Below are 21,177 nucleotides of genomic sequence, written 5' to 3'. Positions count from 1 at the left end.
TGAAATAATATAATGCATAGGGAGCCTATCAAAGTATTAATGCATTTTCATTTCTTGTACCTGATAATTATTTTTGAAGGAAGTAAGAAAGTACAAATGGTTTTTAACTCTACAAGACTGAAAGGAGAATAACAAGATACATTGATATTATCTAGAACACTGGCTTATATAGATCAACAGGGGAATTCATTAGAATGCGGATTCTTGAGCCCCATTTACTGGAATTCTGTTACGTAGGGTTGGGGATGAATCTAGTTTTTTTTTTTGTTTTTTTTTTTAACGTTTATTTATTTTTGAGGCAGAGAGAGACAGAGCATGAACAGGGGAGGGGCAGAGAGAGAGGGAGACCCAGAATCGGAAGCAGGCTCCAAGCTCTGAGCCATCAGCCCAGAGCCTGACGCGGGGCTCGAACTCAAAGACCATAAGATTGTGACCTGAGCTGAAGTCAGACGCTTAACCGACTGAGCCACCCAGGCGCCCCAGGAATCTAGTTTTTGAATAAGTACCTTAGATGATCCTACTGTAGAAAGTTCACGGGCAGCATTAGAAATATTTGTATTGTACCAGTATAAATAATTGTGCATTTTGTGTAGATGTTCAGTTGTAATTTTCTGTGTCTTACCTTTCTACGCCTTGAAAAAATGAAGGTGGGTCTTAAAAATGACCATTGCTGCACTCTTTGCGTTAGAACTTTAATAGAACTAATGTAATGGACAAATCAATCAGCCCCTGGTGACATTGCCAGGTAGAATTACATCTGGAAAATAGGTAAATATTCCTTTAGCTTATGACCAACCTTGAGAAACAGAGAAGTGGACAGATTGGTGAGGTGTTGACCGGGGCGGGGGGCATTATACTAGTTTCGGTCTGGTCTCACTTCCTGTTTGTCAGTCGAATTCAAATCTGAATAACCACCATCACCTAAAGTAGGTTTGATAAAATTTACATATATTTTTCTCTTTAAATTTACATATATTTTTCTATTTTCCGCGCTTCAGTTTGGTTGCATCTCATGTGCATTCAGAGAATGAATGTTCCTTAATGTAATTGCTTTTATTTTTTGGACTCATGGTGATGGTAGTTGCTAGAAAATAAAACGGTCAGTAAACATGACTAGTCTTCCCACACACGGGCATTTTAAGAGTCCAGTCAGAAAAGGAAGAGAAAGCCGGAGAGGAACAGCTTCACACATCCTTACCCCAGGAAATGATTTTCTACTTTCACGTGCTGGGCTTATCCTGCATCCACTGGGGGTCAAGACTGTGTGATGGGCAAGTTAAGGCCCTTGATGAGGATATTCTGTATGTGAATATGCACATACACACGTACCCACGTTGACATGCTTATCAGAGCGGTCTATGTAAAATCCTGTAAGATTGGTTTTGTGCCAAAGTCTTGGGCTCACATTTTTTTATGTTGTATGAATCCAGTTCATATACAGTAATGCTAGTGAGACTTAGGTATGGTAGAAAAAAGAATGTATCTATTCAAATAAAGGTTGTGCTTAAAAAAACTTTAAAAAACAGCTCATGGTCGGTGGGTTCTCTAAGATGATTTAGCACAGATAAATGATTTTATAGACATTAAGTCTGGTAGTTATATAAATTTACTAATTTCTTTTTCTTTCTTTCAATCAAAACTGCCTCTTGGATCAGATTTCTTATAGAAAAGATGTACAGGACACCCACACGTACAGTGCAGATCTCAACAGACCAGACATCAAGATGGCAACGCAGATCTCCAAGATCATAAGCAATGTAATCTCTCTTTCTTATCTTGAGCAGAAATGATTTCTTATTTTTTGCAGGAGACAACCTGTGGCTCTGGTAGTTGAATGGTTAATTGAATTGGTGAAATCAATCTGAATTCATGACGTCTCAATTTTTTTTTAATCTGAATCATCCACTTGACTATGTAGGTTATTCAGGTATATGCAGAAGCTGCTCAAAGTTGCCTTCACTATGGCTAATGCTGCCATACTTTCAGAGAAGTAAGTGCTATGCTCGCATTCAGATGTCTCAGCCTGAAAGTCAACTTTGTCAGTCATCTGGTCTGATATTATCTCTCACCTTACCTTGTCCCGAAGAATATCACTTGACCTTATTCCCATCGTGTTCCAGTTAATTGTGCAGATTCTTTTTAGCCACCATTTGCCCTTGTACGTTTTCTACACATCGTGGCTGTTTTCTTATCTTCTCCAAGATATCCTTCTTGGTGAATACCATTTAACTTAAACATACCTTTGCACCTCGGTTAAAAATGATGACCTAACACAAACCAAATATTTGAATAATGTAGACTATACTCACCTTAAAAATCAATAACTATTTACGAAATTTAACTTCATGTTAACCAAACAGGGCTAAATTCCTGAGATCAAGCGAGCCATACAGGCTGTCTGCCTGCAGAATTTGGGATCTCAATTATCCAGAAATTTCTTCTAATATTTTTTTTTCAGTGTTTATACAGAAACACAATGATGACAATGGTGACAGGGTACAAAGATTCAAACTTGGTAATTATTTTACTACAAAAGGGTCGAGTTTATTTATATAACCACACGAAGTCAATTTCTGCCCTAGCAGTCAGCATTTTGTCATTTGGTGGATTGTAAGGGATGTTTTTTTGTGGACTGACCATCTATTATATTTTATTTCAGCTAATGTTAATGTAATGCTTCATTGGAAAGTAGAAATATTTAACGTTCTCATATTTATTCATTTTAGGCAGAGTACAAGAAAGGGCAAGGAGTAATGAATAAAGAGCCTGCTGTAATTGGAAGACCAGATTTCGAACATGCTGTGGAAGCTTCTAAACTTTCTAGTCAAGTAAGACTCGAGTGATGACTCCACAATGATTTGATTGAGAGATTTTGTTTCTAGTGGCACAGGAAAATATTTCATCTTAGATAATATCTTTAATTGCAAGACTGTGCAAAGATAATGTTTCTGAAACTATTTCAGATAGGATTGCAATAATTATAAATTTCACTAAGGCATAAAAATACGTCCAATTTTAAGCATGAGACAAAGGTTTCTTTTCTCCAGGCTCAAATTCTAACCCTTTTTAATGAGGTGGGCTGTGTTGTCACATTTCCTAGGATTTCGAGAATTCAGCAATCCTGATACCAATTAGATTAGATCAGTAATTAGATTGCTATCTATCTATACACACGTACCCACACTTTGTAACTTGGTGATAAAATATCAATTTCCAAATGCTTTTGTTTAATCACAAGATAAGAAAGAGGTGAGACAAATGAAGGCAACTTTGAAATCTCACTGAAGACCATCAAATAAGATCTGCAAAGGTATAAAGGCAGGTCATGTTTTAGGCTGAAAGTCTCGGCAGGTAAAAATTGCACTTCTTCCCAAATGAATATATAAATGTCATGCAATTTCAATGACAAGCCAATAGAACTTTTTTTTAAGCATGGACAAATGATCTTAGAGTTTGAATGGAAAGGAAATGCCTGGGAATAGCCTTTAAAAGTACGAAAATGAAGACCAGTGAAGAACTTTAGTTGTGAGTTACCATAACATAATATAAAACCACGGAAATTAAATCAATATGGGATTAGTACAGTAAGAGATAAAATGATCAGTAGGCTAGCATAGGGAATCCTGAAATAGATTCCAATATGTATAAGAATTTAATATACGATGAAAGCGTTGGTTCAAGGCAGTGGGAAGAAGTTGTATTAGTTAATAAATGGCGCTGACATAACTGTCCATCCATCAGAGTAAAAATAAAATTGGACCTGAATCTTAAACTACATACAAAATGAATTCCAGATGGATTAGAGATGTGAATGTAAACAATAAAATAATTTTTTAAATCTGAAAAGAAAACCCAGGAGAATATACACAGCACATAGGGATAACAGAGTTGTTCTTAGATAAGACCGGAGATCCAGAAGCTATATAAGGAGAGTTAGGCGTGTTTGACTATAGAATTAAAACTCTCTCGATGGAAAATGATAATATTTGCCAGGTCAACAATAGTAATATCAAAAGCGATTTTTATACATTTACGGTGTTTTCAACTTTGACAATACCCGTTCCTCAAGTTGCAAAGTTGGATTACATTTCAAAATGGAGAGGTGTAAATGAGGAAAACTGTGAAACCAGATAGAAGAACATGATGACATTTGCACCAATGAGAAGACCTGCTGTGCTCTAGCTCAGGTGTCTCAATACTCAATATTGTAAAAACGTTAATTCTTCCAAAATTAATGTTAAAAACTCCATGCAAAGGGCGCCTGGCTGACTCACTTGGTGGAGCATGTGACTCTTGATCTCAGGGTCATGAATTCGAGCCGCATGTTGTGGGCAGAATTTATTTTAAAAACTAAATTAAATCGGGGCACCTGGGTGGCTCAGTTGGCGAAGCATCCGACTTCGGCTCAGGTCACAATCTCATGGTTTGTGGGTTCGAGCCTTGAGTCGGAGCTGTCAGTGCAGAGCCTGCTTGGGATTTTCTCTCTCTCTCCCTCTCTCTCTGCCCCCCGCACACACTCTCTCTCTCAAAATAAATAAACTTAAAAAAAATTAAACAAGTTAGATGGACTATAGAGAAGGAAGTGTCTGCGAAAGGCTTTTTCTAATTTTAATTTTTATTTATTTTTTAAAATTTATTTAAAAATTTTTAATTTTATTTTGGGGAGTGAGAGTGAGCGAGCGTGAACAGGTGAGATGGGCAGAGAGAGAGAGGGAGAGAGAATCTTAAGCAGGCTCCATACCTAGCACAGAGCCCAATAAAGAGCCTGATCCCACGACTCTGGGATCATGACCTGAGCCAAAATGAAGAGTCAGACACCCAACTGATTGAGCCAACAGGTAAGCAGATCGTAATTTGCAAGTTACATCTTTATTTTCCCCATGACATTCTTGCTGCTCTCATAAACTCATGAGAGAAAAAGGAAAACTGGGCAGATGAATATAGAGGACTCCTGGAATGAACGCGACACGTTCCGTGTGTGTATTTTCAGGGGTGTGAACTAGAGTCGAGGGCAGAAAATGTGGTTTCTTATTTTCACTGACAGTTCGACCATCATGTATTGTCTTGCTCCTCACCTAATGACAGATCATAGATACAGGAGCACTCAAAGGCAAAGAAATGCCTAGAAAGGAAGTGACTTAGGAAGGCAGGAAGCAGAGGACCCGGGGACAGGTGCAGGAGGGGGAGAGCAGATAGCACCAGGAGCACTTAGAGAGGAGGCAGAGAGGAGGTAGTGCTCGTGGCGTATAGTGGAAAGACCTGCCTGATGAAGGGGTGAGAATGAGAGAGCAGGGGGCAGAGTTCTTCCAAGAAACCAGTAAATTGACCTCTGAGGGGTTGAGCCTGGGAAAGGTGATGGAAACCCAAAACCCTTTGTTAACTTGTACAACAGCTTTGCTGCCATACTTGTGAAAGTTTCCTTTTTTAAAATTTAGTAGGCACATAAAATGATGGTCAAGTAATCAGGAGAAAATGAGTTAAAAAAAAAATTAAAGTGACACGTCACGTGCCAAGATAATGAGATTCGTGTATTTCCGGGTATCTCAAATGTTAGTGGGGGTAACTGTTGAAGCCATCATCTTACAAACTTCTTTTCTTTTTTAAGATTTTTTTAAAGTTTATTTTGAGAGAGAAAGCGAGAGAGAAAATGAGTGGAGAAGGGGCAGAGAGAGAGAGGGACAGAGGATCCGAAGTGGGCTCCAGCAGAGAGCCCAGTGTGGGGCTCGAACTCACAAACTGTGAAATCATGACCTGAGCTGAAGTCAGACGCTTAACCGACTGAGCCACCCAAACGCCCCCTTTTTCTAAAAGATTTTTTTAAGTGTATTTATTTATTTTGGTGGGGGGAGACAAAATCCTTTTAAGAGCAGCTGATTTGTTAATATATTCATATATCGTCTTTATTACTGGAAATTTGTCTACATGGTGAATGCAATTCTGTTAGTTTTATAACATCAAGGAAAACTTTTGTATTTATAATAACTAGTGTTTGTTCTAAAATTGCATGGGATGTATTGACAAGAATGGGTTTGAAACATAAAAAGTACATTTTAGATTGCCATTAAAATTTAATTATAAATATTGTCCTCAAATTGAATGGGGATGTTAATTGGTTTGGAGAATCTCCCATTCTGTCTTCCTGGCAAACACTCTCCCAACCAACTTCTTTACCCCCAAATTTTGGCTTCAGTGTCGCATCCTTGACTTGCCAATTTAAATTGTATTGCTCCCTCCCCTTCATTCTCAGTTCTGGTTCTTTATAGTTCTTAACACAGTCTGTATTAATCAAAAATGTGTGTGTGTGTGTGTGTGTGTGTGTGCGCGCGCGCGCGTGCGCGCGTGTGTGTGAACTATCTCCTTTACTACCACATAGCAGGCTTTATGGGGACAGGGTTGACATGTGTTTAATTCATCATTACAGAATAGCACAGATTGGACTTCAATAAATATACATAGACTGATTAAACAAATTTCTCTAGATCATTCACAGTTGGTACAAAGTAAGATGTTATTTTGTTATGAAAATAAGGACAGGGATATGATTTTGTGTAAAATTCAGACCTGAAAATACTATTGATTTTATGGCAAGTTCTACATAAGAATCTGGATATACTATCTTCCTTGATAGCTTTTAGTTTAATTTCATCCAAACTTGGAGAGAATTGGTGCCTATAGGTGTATGGCATTGTGTTATTTGTTTACGCTTCATTTTCACTGATAATGAAGGTATACTTATCAAATTTTCCATTTTTCCCCTAACATTTGTTTCTGTGGCGATGATGAAAAGCTTTCTTTTGGAGTCTGCTTCTGCTTTTTTCTTCCTTTGTCTGAAGTCATAGGTGGGGCTGAAGTCCAGCACCCCTCGTGGTGAAGCTTTGAACTACTGGCTTTAGAAGTCAGGCTTCAGGCCATTGAAACACTGCTTTGTCTAGTTGCAGTTATGAGGAATGATTTTAAGTTATATTATTGTAGTTTAACAATTCCAGTGTTTTCTCCAAGTGTGGGTCTCTGAAAATCTTGCTAAGTCTTAACATTCCTCATCAACTTTTAGGACTATGATCCTATATACCTCTCCTATATTAAAAGGAAAGGTTGGTAAACATCAGGATCATTAGATATGATGGTATTTATAATGTAAATAAAATCAGTCATGGGCATAAGTAACTTTTCATTTGTTTGCAAAGTAATTGACTCAGGTATAGGGGTAACATGCATAAGGAGGCAACTCACCCAACCCAACACCTATTTCTCCCTTTCTCAAGTGGTCTTGAAACTGGAGGGAGATATTTTGTTCCATGGTTGAGTCCCCAGTTAGTCAAGGGAAAGCATCACGTCAGGAGATGTGAGTGTGCATGAAGAGACAGACACTCAGATGTGTGAAGTGTGGGTTGAAAATAGGATAGGATATTGAATGTGTATGTGTAGTGAGTGAGTGAACCAGTCAGAAGGTGACCAAGGGGCCCATTGAAACCATTTGGCTCTTTTCTCACTTCATTTACATGCAACCCTTTATAGCAAGAGGTAAGAAATAGTTGGGTGTCAGTGTCTGATAAGCATGTTTTTTTTTATGTAATGAAGTTATTTTGCTTTGTGGTTAACTAATGAGGGAAACTCTTGTGTCTTTGTTCCTTAGGTGTCTTTGAATCAGATCACATGGAGTACTGAAGCTTAGAGATAAATTTCACAACACTTTGCCTCTTACTGCACTTATTACAAGGATAGGAGCAACAGATATATTTTAAATCACTGATCTCACACTACAGAAATAACCTGGAAAGGTTAGACAGAATTTTAAAATTCAAGTCTTAGGGTGTATAACCCAATGCGTAGCAGTGGTAGAAATCTTTAAAAATAAAGTTGTCCCGAAAGGAGTTGTGTGCAGGTTAGACTAGTAAGTCGAAGGGAGACAATTTGGTATTGAGACAATTCGTAATATATTTCTATATTTGGATTGTGAATTAAGAGTGTGAATGGATTTCAAACCTCCACACAAACATAACCATGAGTTTGTGTGAAGTATGATCACAAATTTTGGGATCATTTGCATTACTCTGTGCTTAATTAGTAATGTCATGAGAGTACTTTATTACACTTTGTTATATTTTTAAGATATTAGACTTCTATTAAATACTTTCAGGAGAATATTGCATTAGAATGGCATTTAGTTCTGAATAGCTTATTTTATGTACCCAATTATTCCTAAGATGTGTAATTTATGCCCCTAGTTCACCCTTATTAGGACCTAAGCTGTGACTAATGCTCATTACATGTGAGGCATGCAGTTTCCCATGCATATTTCGAAAGAATGTGAATTTGGGATTTCTTATTATTCTTCTCTAGAACATCAATTCTGTGATCTCTAGTATTCAGTAATGGCTACCTGATGATTATCTCTGACTCTGTCACCTAAATGTGAGTTTGTTATCCTCAGGAATATGTAAAAGCAGTGCCTAGTATAGAGGTTAATACAGATAATGCCTCAAGAGATACTAAATGAATAGATGGAATGCTAACAATTCCTGAAAGTAGAATCCTTTACTTAGATGGGAATTGGTATTTTTCCATTTTGAAAAGAATGGTCTTAAGGTATTGAGGTGGATATTGAAACTTAAAAATCAGGGTTCTAAGTAAACTATGCTGGATGAATGAAAAAAAAATAAAGTTCTCATCAAAATCTATCGCAAGGCTATATCAAAATTTGAGGACACCGTGGAAGGTACCTGCTCCTGCCTTTCAGTGAAAGAATCCATTCTCCATCCATGTATTGATTCAAATGAGATAGATATTACATGCTGGACCCTGTGCTTGGGGGTAGATTTTCAAAGGTGAACAGGACAGATACAGCCCCTGCCATCACTGAGCTTACAGCCTAATGGGAAAGATCCACAGTGCAGCGGTGTGGCAGATAATGACACCAAGGTGTGATCTCTGTGACTGGGTAAAGGCGGGATGTTTCAAAAATACACCAGCAGTCTGGGACATCAGAGAGGGCTTTCAGAAAAAAGGTTCCTAATGTTCATCTGAATAATTTCTGCACATCCTACAGGTATTAGCCTAAATGTAACTTCTTTTCATCATTATCCACAGAAACCATGGAGGCTAACTACCCATGTATACTAACTACGCATCGATACTAACTTTACCTTCCGCAGTAGAGCAAATGCCATTTTTTGATTTTTTCAAATATTTGAACACAGTTACCAACTGTTCCTTCAGTCTCTTCAGTATGGCCCTCTTTAGCCCAGTGAGCGACACAGAGGAGCCATTACATAAATATTTCTTGAATGAGTGAATGAATGAACGAATGCAAATCCAGCAGGAACTATACAGTAAAATACAGATTCAGCATAATGTTTTTATATCTATTGTTTTGCATTCCTTTCACATTCTTTATCTTCTTCATGGGCTCTAGTTCCAATCGATTTAACAGTGACTGTGGTGTGCATGCACACGTGTGTGTGCATGTGTGTGTGTGTGTGTGTGTGTGTGTGTGTGTGTATGTGTGTGTACTTGGAGAGTCAGAGAAATATTAGAGATCCTGTAATCTCCGACACGTGTCTCAAGGTTTGACTCATTGTATGAGTCATAAAAGAGAGTTTTTGCTTATCATTTTCATCATTAATTTATATATTTAATAAACATATAGGAAGTACCAAATCCATTCCAATCCATTATACCAGGCCCTGGGGATAAAAAAATGAATAAAACTTTGTTCCTGGCTCACTGTCTAATGGGAGAATAGACGTACCCAGATAATTTAAATATGTCCAAAATTAGAAAATAGTCTAATCTAGTATTAGCTAAGTGGCAAGCGTCGGTTACATCATCTCTGAGCACAGAGAAGCCATCCTGCTCTCCGCATGCCAGCACAGTTACATGAGGGACGGAGGCCACATGGAGGGAGTGAAACTTGGAAATGAACGTGATGCATTCTCACCTGCCATCGACTCTGGCACTTGTTCTTCCCAGGGGAAGGTATATTTCTGAAAAGCAATAATCGATCCACATTGCGATGACTCCTTTTTCCTCTCCTCACTACATCGAGCCTGTGTTGAGTTCCTGCCATGAGGTAGGATGAGTTCCCACCCGAGGTTGGGGGTGGGATCAAGACACGCTCTGTCCAGACTGGCGTTCGGAATCCTTCCAGTGGCAAACCTGCTCAAGTCGCAAACGTGCTTAGAATGACTTCATACCAGCCTTAGGATGAAGCCCAAGATCCATGGCAGCTACAGAGCTCCGTAGGACCTGGCCGTTCCTGCTCTCCAGTCTCTAGTGTAATCTCCATCCTCCGGCCACCCTTGTGTTCTTAAATTCCTTGATCATGCTGTGTGCCCCTCTCTCGCCTTCCACCTGCTGTTCCCTCTGGGCACACTCTATCAGCATGCCCCTTCCCCCCACCCCTCTCCCTGCTTTCCCTCACTAAGTACACTCTCTTCGCGCCTTAACTCAAATACCCTCGGTTCCTCAGACTTGAAGAGGGTCTGCCACAAAATGTGGCTCCGTGGCCTCATTGCCCTGTGCTGCTGCAGCCAGCTCACCCTCCCGGAGTTTGTCTTTGCGCCTAACCATCAGCAGTGACGCCTGGATGGAATCAAGTTCATTTTTTACTGCATGTCCCCGGGGCCTCCCTCAGGAACAGGGACTTCGTGGGCACAGGAGTATAAACACACATAGGCATACATACATGCATATGTATATTAATATATATTATGTCAGTCTTTGCAGTATTAGATTAAATCACGTGATTATGATAAGTACAGCCAGCGTAAATGGGGTTAGGGACGAACTCAGCTTGACTCTTGGCAAGTTTATAACGTAGCTAACGGGAGTGGAAGTGCTGGGGCGCTTAAACCACTTTCAAGTGACTGTGATTCAGTCAGATCCGCTGCTGGGAAGATGGCCGACCCCCATCTTGACAGAGCGTGTCTTGATCCCACCCCCAGCCTCGGGTGGGAGCTCATCCTACCTCATGGCAGGAACTCAACACAGGCTCGATGTAGTGAGGAGAGGAAAAAGGAGTCATCGCAATGCGGATCGACTATTGCTTTTCGGAACCATACCTTCGCCTGGGAAAACAAATGGCAGGTGAGAATGCCATTGGCTCCAGGTTCCTTTCCAAGTTTCACCCCCTCCATGCTGTGGGCAGACGGTAGGACAGGCTCTCTCTTCTCAGAGAGGATATAACCTAATTTTGCCACTTAGCTAATACGTAACTAAGACGCTTATGGTGCCCGGGATTGGAGAATTTGAATCATTGAAGGAAAACTGGGTGCAAGCCAGGATTGCATAGGTGGATTGGTTGATGGGGTAAACAGCTACCAGAACGTTCAGGGCACTGAGGCCATCAGTTAGAATGTCTTGTTCAATCAGGGGAGAGTGTTGGTGAATCTGGCTGAGTCAGGAGTGCCATTCAGGTGGAAGACAGTTAAGAGAGCCTCCTCTCATTGTCAAGCAAATGTCCTTTAGGCACTAAAAACCTAGAGAGACAAAAGCACAGATTAAAACATGGTGACAAGTGTCCTGGAAGAGGGATGGACAAGTGCCCTGTGACGGGAGTGGAATTTAGAGGAGGACCAGGGAGGGGAAACTTTTGCTGTGGTGCCCATGACCGTGGAAAATAGCAAATGAGATCTAAATTTATTTCATTGGTGATGTTGTGCCTGATTTCAAGACATAAATATATATATTTCGTATAAAATCAGAGTTTTTCTTGCTTTGTAAAGTTTATTAACTAGTCTAATTAATTAGAATAAATGAGGTTTCGCCGGAATTTGTAAGGCAATGTGACTATCCGAAAGTTATTAGTAGCAAATGGAGGCACAGCAGAAAATATTTCCTGTAAGCCATCCTGGAATCTTTTCCAAATGTATTCTCACCAGGATTTTCACTAGCGGTCTCCCATAGGTACCAGACATGTGTCCTTGAGGAAGACATCACCCAGTGTACACTCAATTAAAACAGATAGTGGCAGCCAGACCCAAATTGCTTCTTGATAAAAATTACTTCGAGGGGCCCCTGGGTGGCTCAGTGGGTGGGTGGCTCAGTGGGTTGAGCATCTGACTCTTGACTTCAGCTCAGGCCATGATCTCACAGTTCCTGAGATTGAGCCCCTCATGGGGCTCGGCACTGACAGCGCACAGCCTGCCTGGGATTCTCTCTCACCCTCTCTCTCCGCCCCTCCCCGGCTTGTGCGCACATGCTCTGTCTCTCAAAATAAATAAATAAACTTTGAAAAATCAGAAAAAATTTTTTCGAGGTAGGGCTTAAAGATATATGAATGAAGATGCATTAGGACAATGTTGTAAGAACACAATACTGTGAGAATTGTAATATTGTAAAGTTATCGTAAGAGAACAAAAGAGCGAGCTTCTGCTTTTGAGGTCTATGCCTCCTTTTCCTGGGTGCAGGAATCAAAGCGGGTGTGAGATTCCAATAACTAGTTTTTTGGGTTTTGTTTTTAGTAAAGGACTTGTATCTACATTTCAGGTAGTTATCATAACCTACCTTCACATATTTCTCTATCTATAGAGAAATGGATAGACTACTTTAAAAAGGAGAAAAATAATACAGAGTAAGTATTAGAGATACTTTGCTGCTGAATATAACTGTGGAGCTAAAGCAGAGGAATAAAAAATTGACATTAAATAGACCCAGGACATTTCAGAAAATGTAATCCCTAAAAATGAATTTTTGAGCAACTGGGAAATGATGAGAAAAACCATAATCTAAACCATGTCCCGTATTTGGAATAATTCCCTCAGGAAAATTCATATTCAAATTCTGGGTCTCAGGATCCATTTTCTAAATGTTATAGACTTTCATTCATCTGTGGTCTCAATTTCTAATTGATCATAGGCAATAAGAATGCAGAAATGGAAACCTGACATTTAAAAATCCTGAGATTTTAGTGTATAATTCTTGTTAATAGGATTTGAGTTCATGCCTAATTGCATTTATGATCAATGTTCAAGTAGAGGTTGTTTTTCCATAAAAAAATTTTTTATGCCTAATTAAGCTTTATAGGAGGAAAAATACCAGGAATTTAAGCTTTGTTACCATTTGTTTTTAAGGTAGCTTAGGTCTGATCTAATTAAAAATCAAATGTTTCATTTTGAAAGCTTAAAGATAAATGTGCTGTTTAATTTATCCTGTTTTCTTCTTTTATGGCAGATTAAATACAAAGAAAAATTTGATAGTGAAATGAAGGATAAGAAACATCGTTACAATCCTCTTGAAAACGCTTCTTTTAGGCAAAGTCAGCTTGTCACTGCACTGGTGAGCGATGTAAGTTATGACGTGTGATTCATAGGCAATTATTTTCAGTATCTTTAGAATCAACTGTATTGTAATTACTAATTGCTAATACTGAATCGAGATGATGCAGTTCCCAAGTATTTTAGTTGCAAACACTGAAGCATACTTTCCTGAGAGCTTTCTCAAGGAAAATGTATTATTGTAAGTTACCACTAATGGTTACTGATTACTGATTAGTTAATAAGTTAGGAATAGTATTGCTAATAAAACTATTCTATCTGTTCAAGAGTAGAACCAGATTACAGAGTTTTGCGAAATAAGCGGTATGTAGTATGTTAAATTAGTGGTTATGACAACAGTTAACTCATGTAATTGTGCCCAGGAAATTGGGCTCCTGTAACGTACAACCTGGCATATGGTAGTTTATACGAAAGAAATTTTCAGAAATTGCACTGATAACGTCTTAAACAGTATCTTTCCTATGCCTTATGCAAACGCTGTGAAATACCTCTTCACAGGCTTGGTTTCATTTTGTGTTTTTAAAAATAATCAAGTTTCAGTTGACATGAAAAGATGCCTTAAATTTTTATTAGAATCAAGCAGAGCGTAAACACGGAAACATGGGAAAGAATGGACCACTTTGCTGTGGTTGAAGGATGCATAATACCTTTGCAAGTATTGAGATGAGGAATTGTTGAACTGTTGCTTTGTCAGATCACTGAAACTTTTCAACTCTTGCCCTGTCCTCGGGACTCAGCATAGCTTATTTCCCTTGATGTTTAGTAGGTATTGTTATTTGTGCCTCTTCACTCACCTGTGTTTCCTACCAACACTTGTAATGGGTCTGTTGGGATCACTGGAATATCAGAATGGATTCTTTGTCTTATTTGTTTTTTATCTCGTGTGCGTGTAAAAATGGAAAGCAGATAGGGTTGGAATACACATAAAGGAACCTAGAGCATAGTGCTTGAAAGCACAGGGTTTAGAATTGGATTGCTTGAATTTGAATCCTGTTCTGCCTCTTAATTCTATACCTTCATCTTTCTGTGCCTTGGTTTACTCCTCTGTAAAATGGAGATACTTAAAGTATCTACTCACAAGGGTTGTTGTGGAAATTAAATACTACGTATAAAATGTTTGGCACAAAGTTAATGCTCAAATATTTTCTGTTATTAATATTTTAGTATTACTATTACTAATATTGTATATTTAGAATAGTTGGAAATAAAAGAAGAATGTCTGTATTGCAATAGGATGAAAAAACACCAAAAACCCTTAAATTGCTCCAGAGCATAATTAAAATATGGTAATTTCTAAAGAATAAAGTTACTGTTCCTTTTGGAAACAGAATGTCTATTAAAATTACCTGATTCTGTGACTGTCACCCTTTCTAAATATGTAAACAATAAAAGCAATTACCGAAATGTTTTCAAGACCCTAGCAGTAACTTTTTTAACTCATTCTGTAGTAAATGAGCACCATCTTGTGGCCGCCTGTAAACTCGCCTGTTAATTTACCACTATGTGGTGTTTTTCGATGTATTGAAAATGATAATGGCGATAATGCAAAAGCATAATATTTTCTTCTCCTGGACGGTATGTTGTTCCCTGTTATTTTCATAGGTGAAGTACAAGAAAGACATTCAAAATATGCATGATCCAGTCTCGGATCTCCCAAACTTGTTCTTAGACCATGCTTTGAAAGCCAGCAAAATGCTCAGCCGAGTAAGTGGGTTTGTTTGATGGCAGCCGGGGATGCCCTGTGGCCCCAGAGAGCCAGGATGGCTTTGAGCCTGTTCATGAGCGTACCTGCTTCATCAGGCGTGCCTGGGCTCCACCTCTCCCTGAATTACTAACTCCTTCAAAAGTAGTGGTCTGCTTGCTCGAAGCCCACGGAAGCTGTCGCTTTACACAGGGGGTTCTCACTAGCTCTTTAATATCGCCCGAATGCAACCTTTCCTGTTGAACAACTACACTTCAAAGTGCTTGCACGAGACTTCTTTCTGTCGTTCTTCCTCTTTCTTCTTCCGCATTAGACTGAAGCCACTTGAAGGTCAGGCTTAAAGCAGGGATCTTGTATTTTTTGGGGGCCAGAGCAGCGTGTCTGGTATTCAAATGGGCCTCGGTAACATACAAGATCGTCTTAGGCTAATTTGTGTTTTCTCTGGAAATAAATCCAACATTACGTTAGCACTCTACTTTTGGTCTTGTGGAGGCTTCCACGGTTTCTTCAAAGCAGTTAGGGGGCGAGAGCGGTTTTTTTCACGCCCTAGTGAAAATATTTGTGCACGCTGCCAAGTAGTGATTCCGGCAGAACTCACCTCCTGGTTGCTGTTTCAAACACTTAAAGCGTGTGGACCCCGACTTCACCGGTTCTCATAGCTGAGGACCCCGGCTCACCTGTGCCCCATTGCCTACATCTCAGAATAGCCCCTGGTGATGATGAACTGTAATTTGACCTCAAGTTATTTCTATGCCAGCTCTAATAATTACGTGCTCATCCAGGCACTCAAAATTATCCAGATGTGTTGGATGTCTGCTTTGGGCCAGGTAAGATTAGGTGGAAAATATGTTGGGCAAGGAATGTGAAAATAGTTGTCTTCAGGAGATATGCTCACAGTTCAGGACTGAAAAAAAAAAACCAAAAAAACAAAAAAACAAAAAAACAACAACAACAAAACTTGTAGTCCAGACCTGGTTCCCGAACTATTAAAGAATGAGATAAAGGGGCACCTGGGTGGCTCAGCCAGTTGAGCGTCTGACTCTTGGTTTCAGCTCAGCTCACGATCTCACGGTTCATGATGTTGAGCCCCACATCAGGCTCTGCACTAACAGTGCAGAACCTGCTCGGGATTCTCTCTCCCCACCTCTCTCTCCTCCTCCCTGGCTTTCTCTCTCTCCCTCCCTCTCTCCAAAAATAAATAAATAAACACAAAAACATTTTTAAAGAATGAGATCTGGCTTCAGATCAGGTTTAGAAATGTCTGCGCTTGGCCTCGAAGTATTGAAAGTTCTGTTCACTATTTTGTAGTTGTCTTTTCTCCACCACTATCCCTGACCTCCTTCTTGAAATATATTATGCATGTAAAGAATTCGTACTTGCAGAGATTTTTAAATTAATTAATTGACTTTTTCACTGGTCCTCAGGAGAAAAGCAGTCTGTCCTTCTTGCTGTCTATTGGGCAGAGAACCATAGAGGACTGTCAGGTGTAGAATGAGACTCAGGTCAAGGACATTTTGTTCATGCTTCCTGTCGTTTCAGTGCTCATTCGTCCCCCTGTGCACACATTCCTGTGCTCCTTTAGTGGCTTTTTGAGAGTCACATTTTCCTCCATGCCTCACGGGGATGTTTCTAAAAGTTGATACGTTGCTATTCTCTGAGCTGGCTGCTTTCTTCACGTTCAGTCTTTGCCATCCTGTTTTGATCATTGCAGCGCCATTTGCCCTTGACTGTTTGGGTTAAATTTCCCGAGGATGTGAGGATTCCTGTGTAGATAAGACAATAAAAATATCATGGTAGTAATTTAAAAATTCGGTAGCTGGAAGAATACATACCACTCCTAGGCAATATTTCTTTTCAAGAATATTGACCTTTATTTTATAAGAATGGCAAAATTAAGAAATCATAACTTACTGTAAATTGTTTCTATCACCTCCTCAGCAGAGAAACCCAGCAAAGTCACATATTACATTTATTGTATATACCATTTTTAAAGTCTAAATCTTCATTCAGGTGGTGCCTTTGCCTAGATTATGGACTTTTTTTTCTCCCATAGAAAAATTGTGGCTGAATAATTACTTCGTGGGAGAAAAAGAGTTTAAGACTCAAATGCGTTACCCTGAGGTGTCTGTTTATTAAAGTTGTATGATAATGCATTGACTAAAATTTATTGTACATTAGAATTGCCCTCTTTTAAATTTTAATGTGAAGAGAATGGGAATTTTGCTGATTTATAAAGGCAACTTAATTTTATCAAAAGATTGAATAAGAAAGTGCTTAATAAACAGACATTCTGCCAAAATTAGTTGTCAGCTTGTTATAAATCACTGTTTTTTAAAGACCTCTAAATGTCTTTGGTATAGATCATCAATTTTGTAAAACACATAGTGTGTAGAGTAAAATTTGTCCTTATGAGTTTGAACGGCCATTCTAATTAAAGCTTCGAAGGAACATTTCCTCCCGGAAAATAGGGCTCGGGCTCTCCTATAACTTCGTAAGTGAAAAATCTATAGCACGTGTTACCCTGTCGTTCCCACTAGGAGGCAACAGAGACTATTGTATAAGGCACAGCAAGTCTTGAAAATGGTTTTGCAGACCTTAGTTCGAATAGGTTTTGTTTGTTTTTTTGTTTGTTTGTTTGTTTTTTAAGTCGGAGTTTCTGAAATTCCCTGTCCCTAAAACAGATCATCGGGGACAGTATTTATTAACGTTTCCTCAGTCTCTATCCACTATTGCAGACAGAGTATCCTTCGACTTAACTAGTTCTGGATTTTAAACCTGGTATAGAGTACATTCTAGAGTGTGAGTGACATTCAGTTGATGATGATTTTAATTACGTGTTATAAAATAACTTTTAAGAAAATTATAAAGTCTCTGAGCATGCTGTTGTCCTTCGAAATTGTTTATTTACTTTTTTTCAATTAGCAAAGGAGCCAAAATTAGAGCTTATTCTCTTCAGTGGAGACGTAGGATGGGAACATTTTCTTGAGCTTCCTGGGGGCAGTTTACTCCCTCACTTTATTCTGGTTAGAGTGTTGGGGGAACCCATGACGTAGTGCTCTAATCGCCTGGGAGCACTTCGGGGACCCATCGCTGCGTCCCCGTGGAACATCCCTTCCCGTGCATCCTTCCATCCTTCCCATCCCTGGCTCTGGGCCTCTTCCTGTTTCACTCTCGGATCCCTGGAGCATCTGCTAAGACCTGAAAGTCACTTCTGTTCTGGCCAGCTCTTTCCCACTCTCTTTTGAACGCAAGCTTACCTCTCCCTACATCCTGCACAAAATTGCCATTTCCCCTGAAATCCTCACCGCTTAAGGGGCAGCCAGCTTTACCTTAAGTCTCTGTAGCCTTGAGTCTTTGAGAGTTACTGTTTATCTCTAGAAGGCTTTTCCAAATAGGGTGAAATAACTGTCTGATCTTTAATGAGAGAAGTCACGAAGCAATTTCTGTCTTATTGCACGCTGTTGTATTTGGAGTCCCACGGTTGCCAAATTTGGCGTCTCTTCCAAATTCACCTTTTTGTCTGTGTCTTAATCCAATTTCTTCACCTTAAAAATTCAACCGGCTCTACCCAGACTCCTCTGTTTTTCTCGCAGGCACCACCTATCCTCTCCTTTTAGGAAAATTATTTGAATTAGTTCTCACTCTCTCATTTTCCTTATGATCCTTGCCAGTCATTCTCGTGGCCGAGCCCTCCTGTACAACTTTTTTCTTTTCCTGCTCCCCACTTTCCTTTCCTCTGTTGGTTCTTCTTTCCTTCTCTTCTCGTAGATGCCATCAAACACATTTCTGTTTGAGGATACGGGCTGGACAGATCGCCTTTATTTTGCCCACCTTGCTTGGTCACACGAGTCCCGTCACTGGCTTTAACACTGCCACTCCCCAGTGTCTTTCACATTGTGCTGACAGCTGGTTGTCCCCTGCTTCTCTTGGGTGTCTTGCCTTGACCACCTAGAGCTGGTCTGCCCGGCCTTGTGGTTTCCCTTAGTGTGGGAAGTCCACGAGAGCAGCCAGCACGATGGGTTTGCCGCTCTTGTTGCCTTGTATTTTTTAGTTTGCATTCCTAAGGATTAGTTGCTTTAATCAGTCTCTTTTATCCTGATTTTATTTTCACGTTCTCTGTTTTAGTGGGAGTATAGAAAGCTTTTTGAGGAAAACAAAGGAATGTACCATTTTGATGCGGACGCCGCTGAACACTTGCACCATAAAGGCAACGCCAAGCTCCAGAGTCAGGTGTGCAACCCCTCCCCCCACCGCCTTCTGGACCCTTTAACTACCCACCGCCACAGGCCTCCCCTGAGCCGGGGCAACAGCCGAAAAGGACCTGCATCCTGAGGAAGTGAACGTTGCTTTGGAAGATCTCAAACACTATTCAGTCTCACTGGGTTGGGAAAGCTGGAACCATGTTTCGGGGGCAAAGCATTTCGTAAAGAAAGTTCCTTCACACAATTTTAAACTTCTGTATCAGTTACTTAAATGATCGAATCTCCTGACGATTTCAGTTTTTATAGTGTACCGATTTGTCGTTTTCAGCTGCAGAATTCATTTTCCGGGCGCAAAGTTTAGTATAATTTCTCAGCTCAATTACCAGTGTGATTAAAAATGATCTTACGTTAATGTTTCTTTCAACGATAAGATTCTGTGTATTCCCTGAAAGAAATTTTACAATTTCTTTTTCCATGCACACTTTAAAGTTGGTATCCGCATATTTCTTTTATTCTGAGTAGTTACAAAAGATGTCATTCTAGCATCTATTAAAATATAATTTTACATCAGTCTATTAAACGTACTCTGTGGAACATACATTCCTTAATGATTTGATACCCACCTTCATTTATTTAAAAAATGTACAAACAAAAAATTAAAAAAAATAAAAATATACAGCTCAGCTCTCCTTTAAGCTTTGGAAACATACTTTTTTTTTTTCTCTTTGTATTCTTATTTTCATTTAATTTTTCCCACAAAGTTTTATCCTACCATAGTATGTTACTACACTTTAAACACTCTCATTGATCACTCTAGCTAGTTCTCTGAAACAAAAGTCGTCCTACAAATAGGAATTCAAAAAAATCTGTTACATTTCCCGCTACCACAAAGTTCTAAGTATTGAAAAGCTGCCTTTGTATTGAAATGCCATTAAAACTGCTGTTATTATATAACTTAAGGAGCAATTTCATAAAAAAAAATTATTTACACCTAAGGATTTTAATGAAAATACATTTCTGAAGGAAATGAATCATGATCAAAACTTTTCTGGGAATTTAATTTAAAAAGGGACACTGCTAAGAAAAAGCCAATCACTCTGACAGCTACGTATAATTCTGGTTTCTGTTATTAGGAGATGGAACTTATCGATCATTTTATAAACTAAAATAAGATGGAGATTGGTTGTAATTGAAATAAATAATTCATGGCATGATATTATTAAATAATGCAGGGTGAAACTGAAAGCAATCTGTGTGTGTGTTTTACTCAACATCTATGGAAAAATTCAGTGCCCCCAGAGAACACTGCCTTCCCTTTGACAGAAAGACAGAATCGCACTATGTTTTCCTCCTTGTTCATGATTTACTCATAGACTTTTGAAGCCATCGCAGGGATCTCTGCATCTCTGTCTCTATGTGTATAAAATGATCATATCCATATTAACCCCTTATATATGAGATATATCTGTATATCGCAGTGATTTAAATACTTCATCCAAGTCCCAGAACTACGTTATTTAGTAGTTCTAAGTTATTTTTACTTCTTAAATATTTTTATATATTACCTGTTTACCTTTTTTGTACGTCATTAACCACAGGGGACCCACTGACCAACCCAAAGTGGCCAGAATAATGTGATTTTAGAAACTAGGATGATTAATTTTGGACATATTGATTTTACTTGGCTCTATTTGTGGAAGGGCTAATGAACTTTATGTGCTCTTTATACTTTTTTTTCAATGAAGGTTAAGTATAAAGAAGAGTATGAGAAAAATAAGGGGAAATCGATGCTTGAATTTGTTGAGACGCCATTGTATCAAGCTTCAAAGGAGGCTCAAAAGATGCATAGTGAGGTGAGTCCCTTTGATTTGCTATCAACTATTTTTTTCGTTTCTTTATTTTTAAGTATTCTCTACGCCCAACGTGGGCCTTGAACTCATGACCCTGAGATCGATAGTCACATGCTCTCCCAACTGATCACATCCTGTGATTACAAAGT

The 21,177-nt window shown here is 39.1% G+C and overlaps 1 protein-coding gene across 14 annotated transcripts in view; it reads left to right on the top strand.

The window, feature by feature from the left end:
- NEBL (nebulette) overlaps positions 1-21,177 on the top strand; it is a 356,435-nt gene that overhangs the window by 273,353 nt on the left and 61,905 nt on the right. For 11 of the 14 annotated variants that reach the window (XM_027073573.2, XM_027073571.2, XM_053225370.1 and 8 more), the window contains 6 exons: positions 1,656-1,757; positions 2,727-2,828; positions 13,171-13,284; positions 14,877-14,978; positions 19,102-19,206; positions 20,924-21,031. The exons of 2 other annotated variants lie outside the window; for them this stretch is intronic. In XM_027073573.2, coding sequence (XP_026929374.2) covers positions 1,656-1,757; positions 2,727-2,828; positions 13,171-13,284; positions 14,877-14,978; positions 19,102-19,206; positions 20,924-21,031 — 633 coding nt within the window. The remainder of the gene's footprint in view (positions 1-1,655; positions 1,758-2,726; positions 2,829-13,170; positions 13,285-14,876; positions 14,979-19,101; positions 19,207-20,923; positions 21,032-21,177) is intronic. One more of the 14 variants, XM_027073569.2, reaches the window with a different exon arrangement.

This window comes from Acinonyx jubatus, chromosome B4 (assembly GCF_027475565.1).
Source record: "Acinonyx jubatus isolate Ajub_Pintada_27869175 chromosome B4, VMU_Ajub_asm_v1.0, whole genome shotgun sequence".
Lineage (NCBI taxonomy): Eukaryota > Metazoa > Chordata > Mammalia > Carnivora > Felidae > Acinonyx > Acinonyx jubatus.
This window is presented reverse-complemented; position numbering and strand designations above follow the sequence as displayed.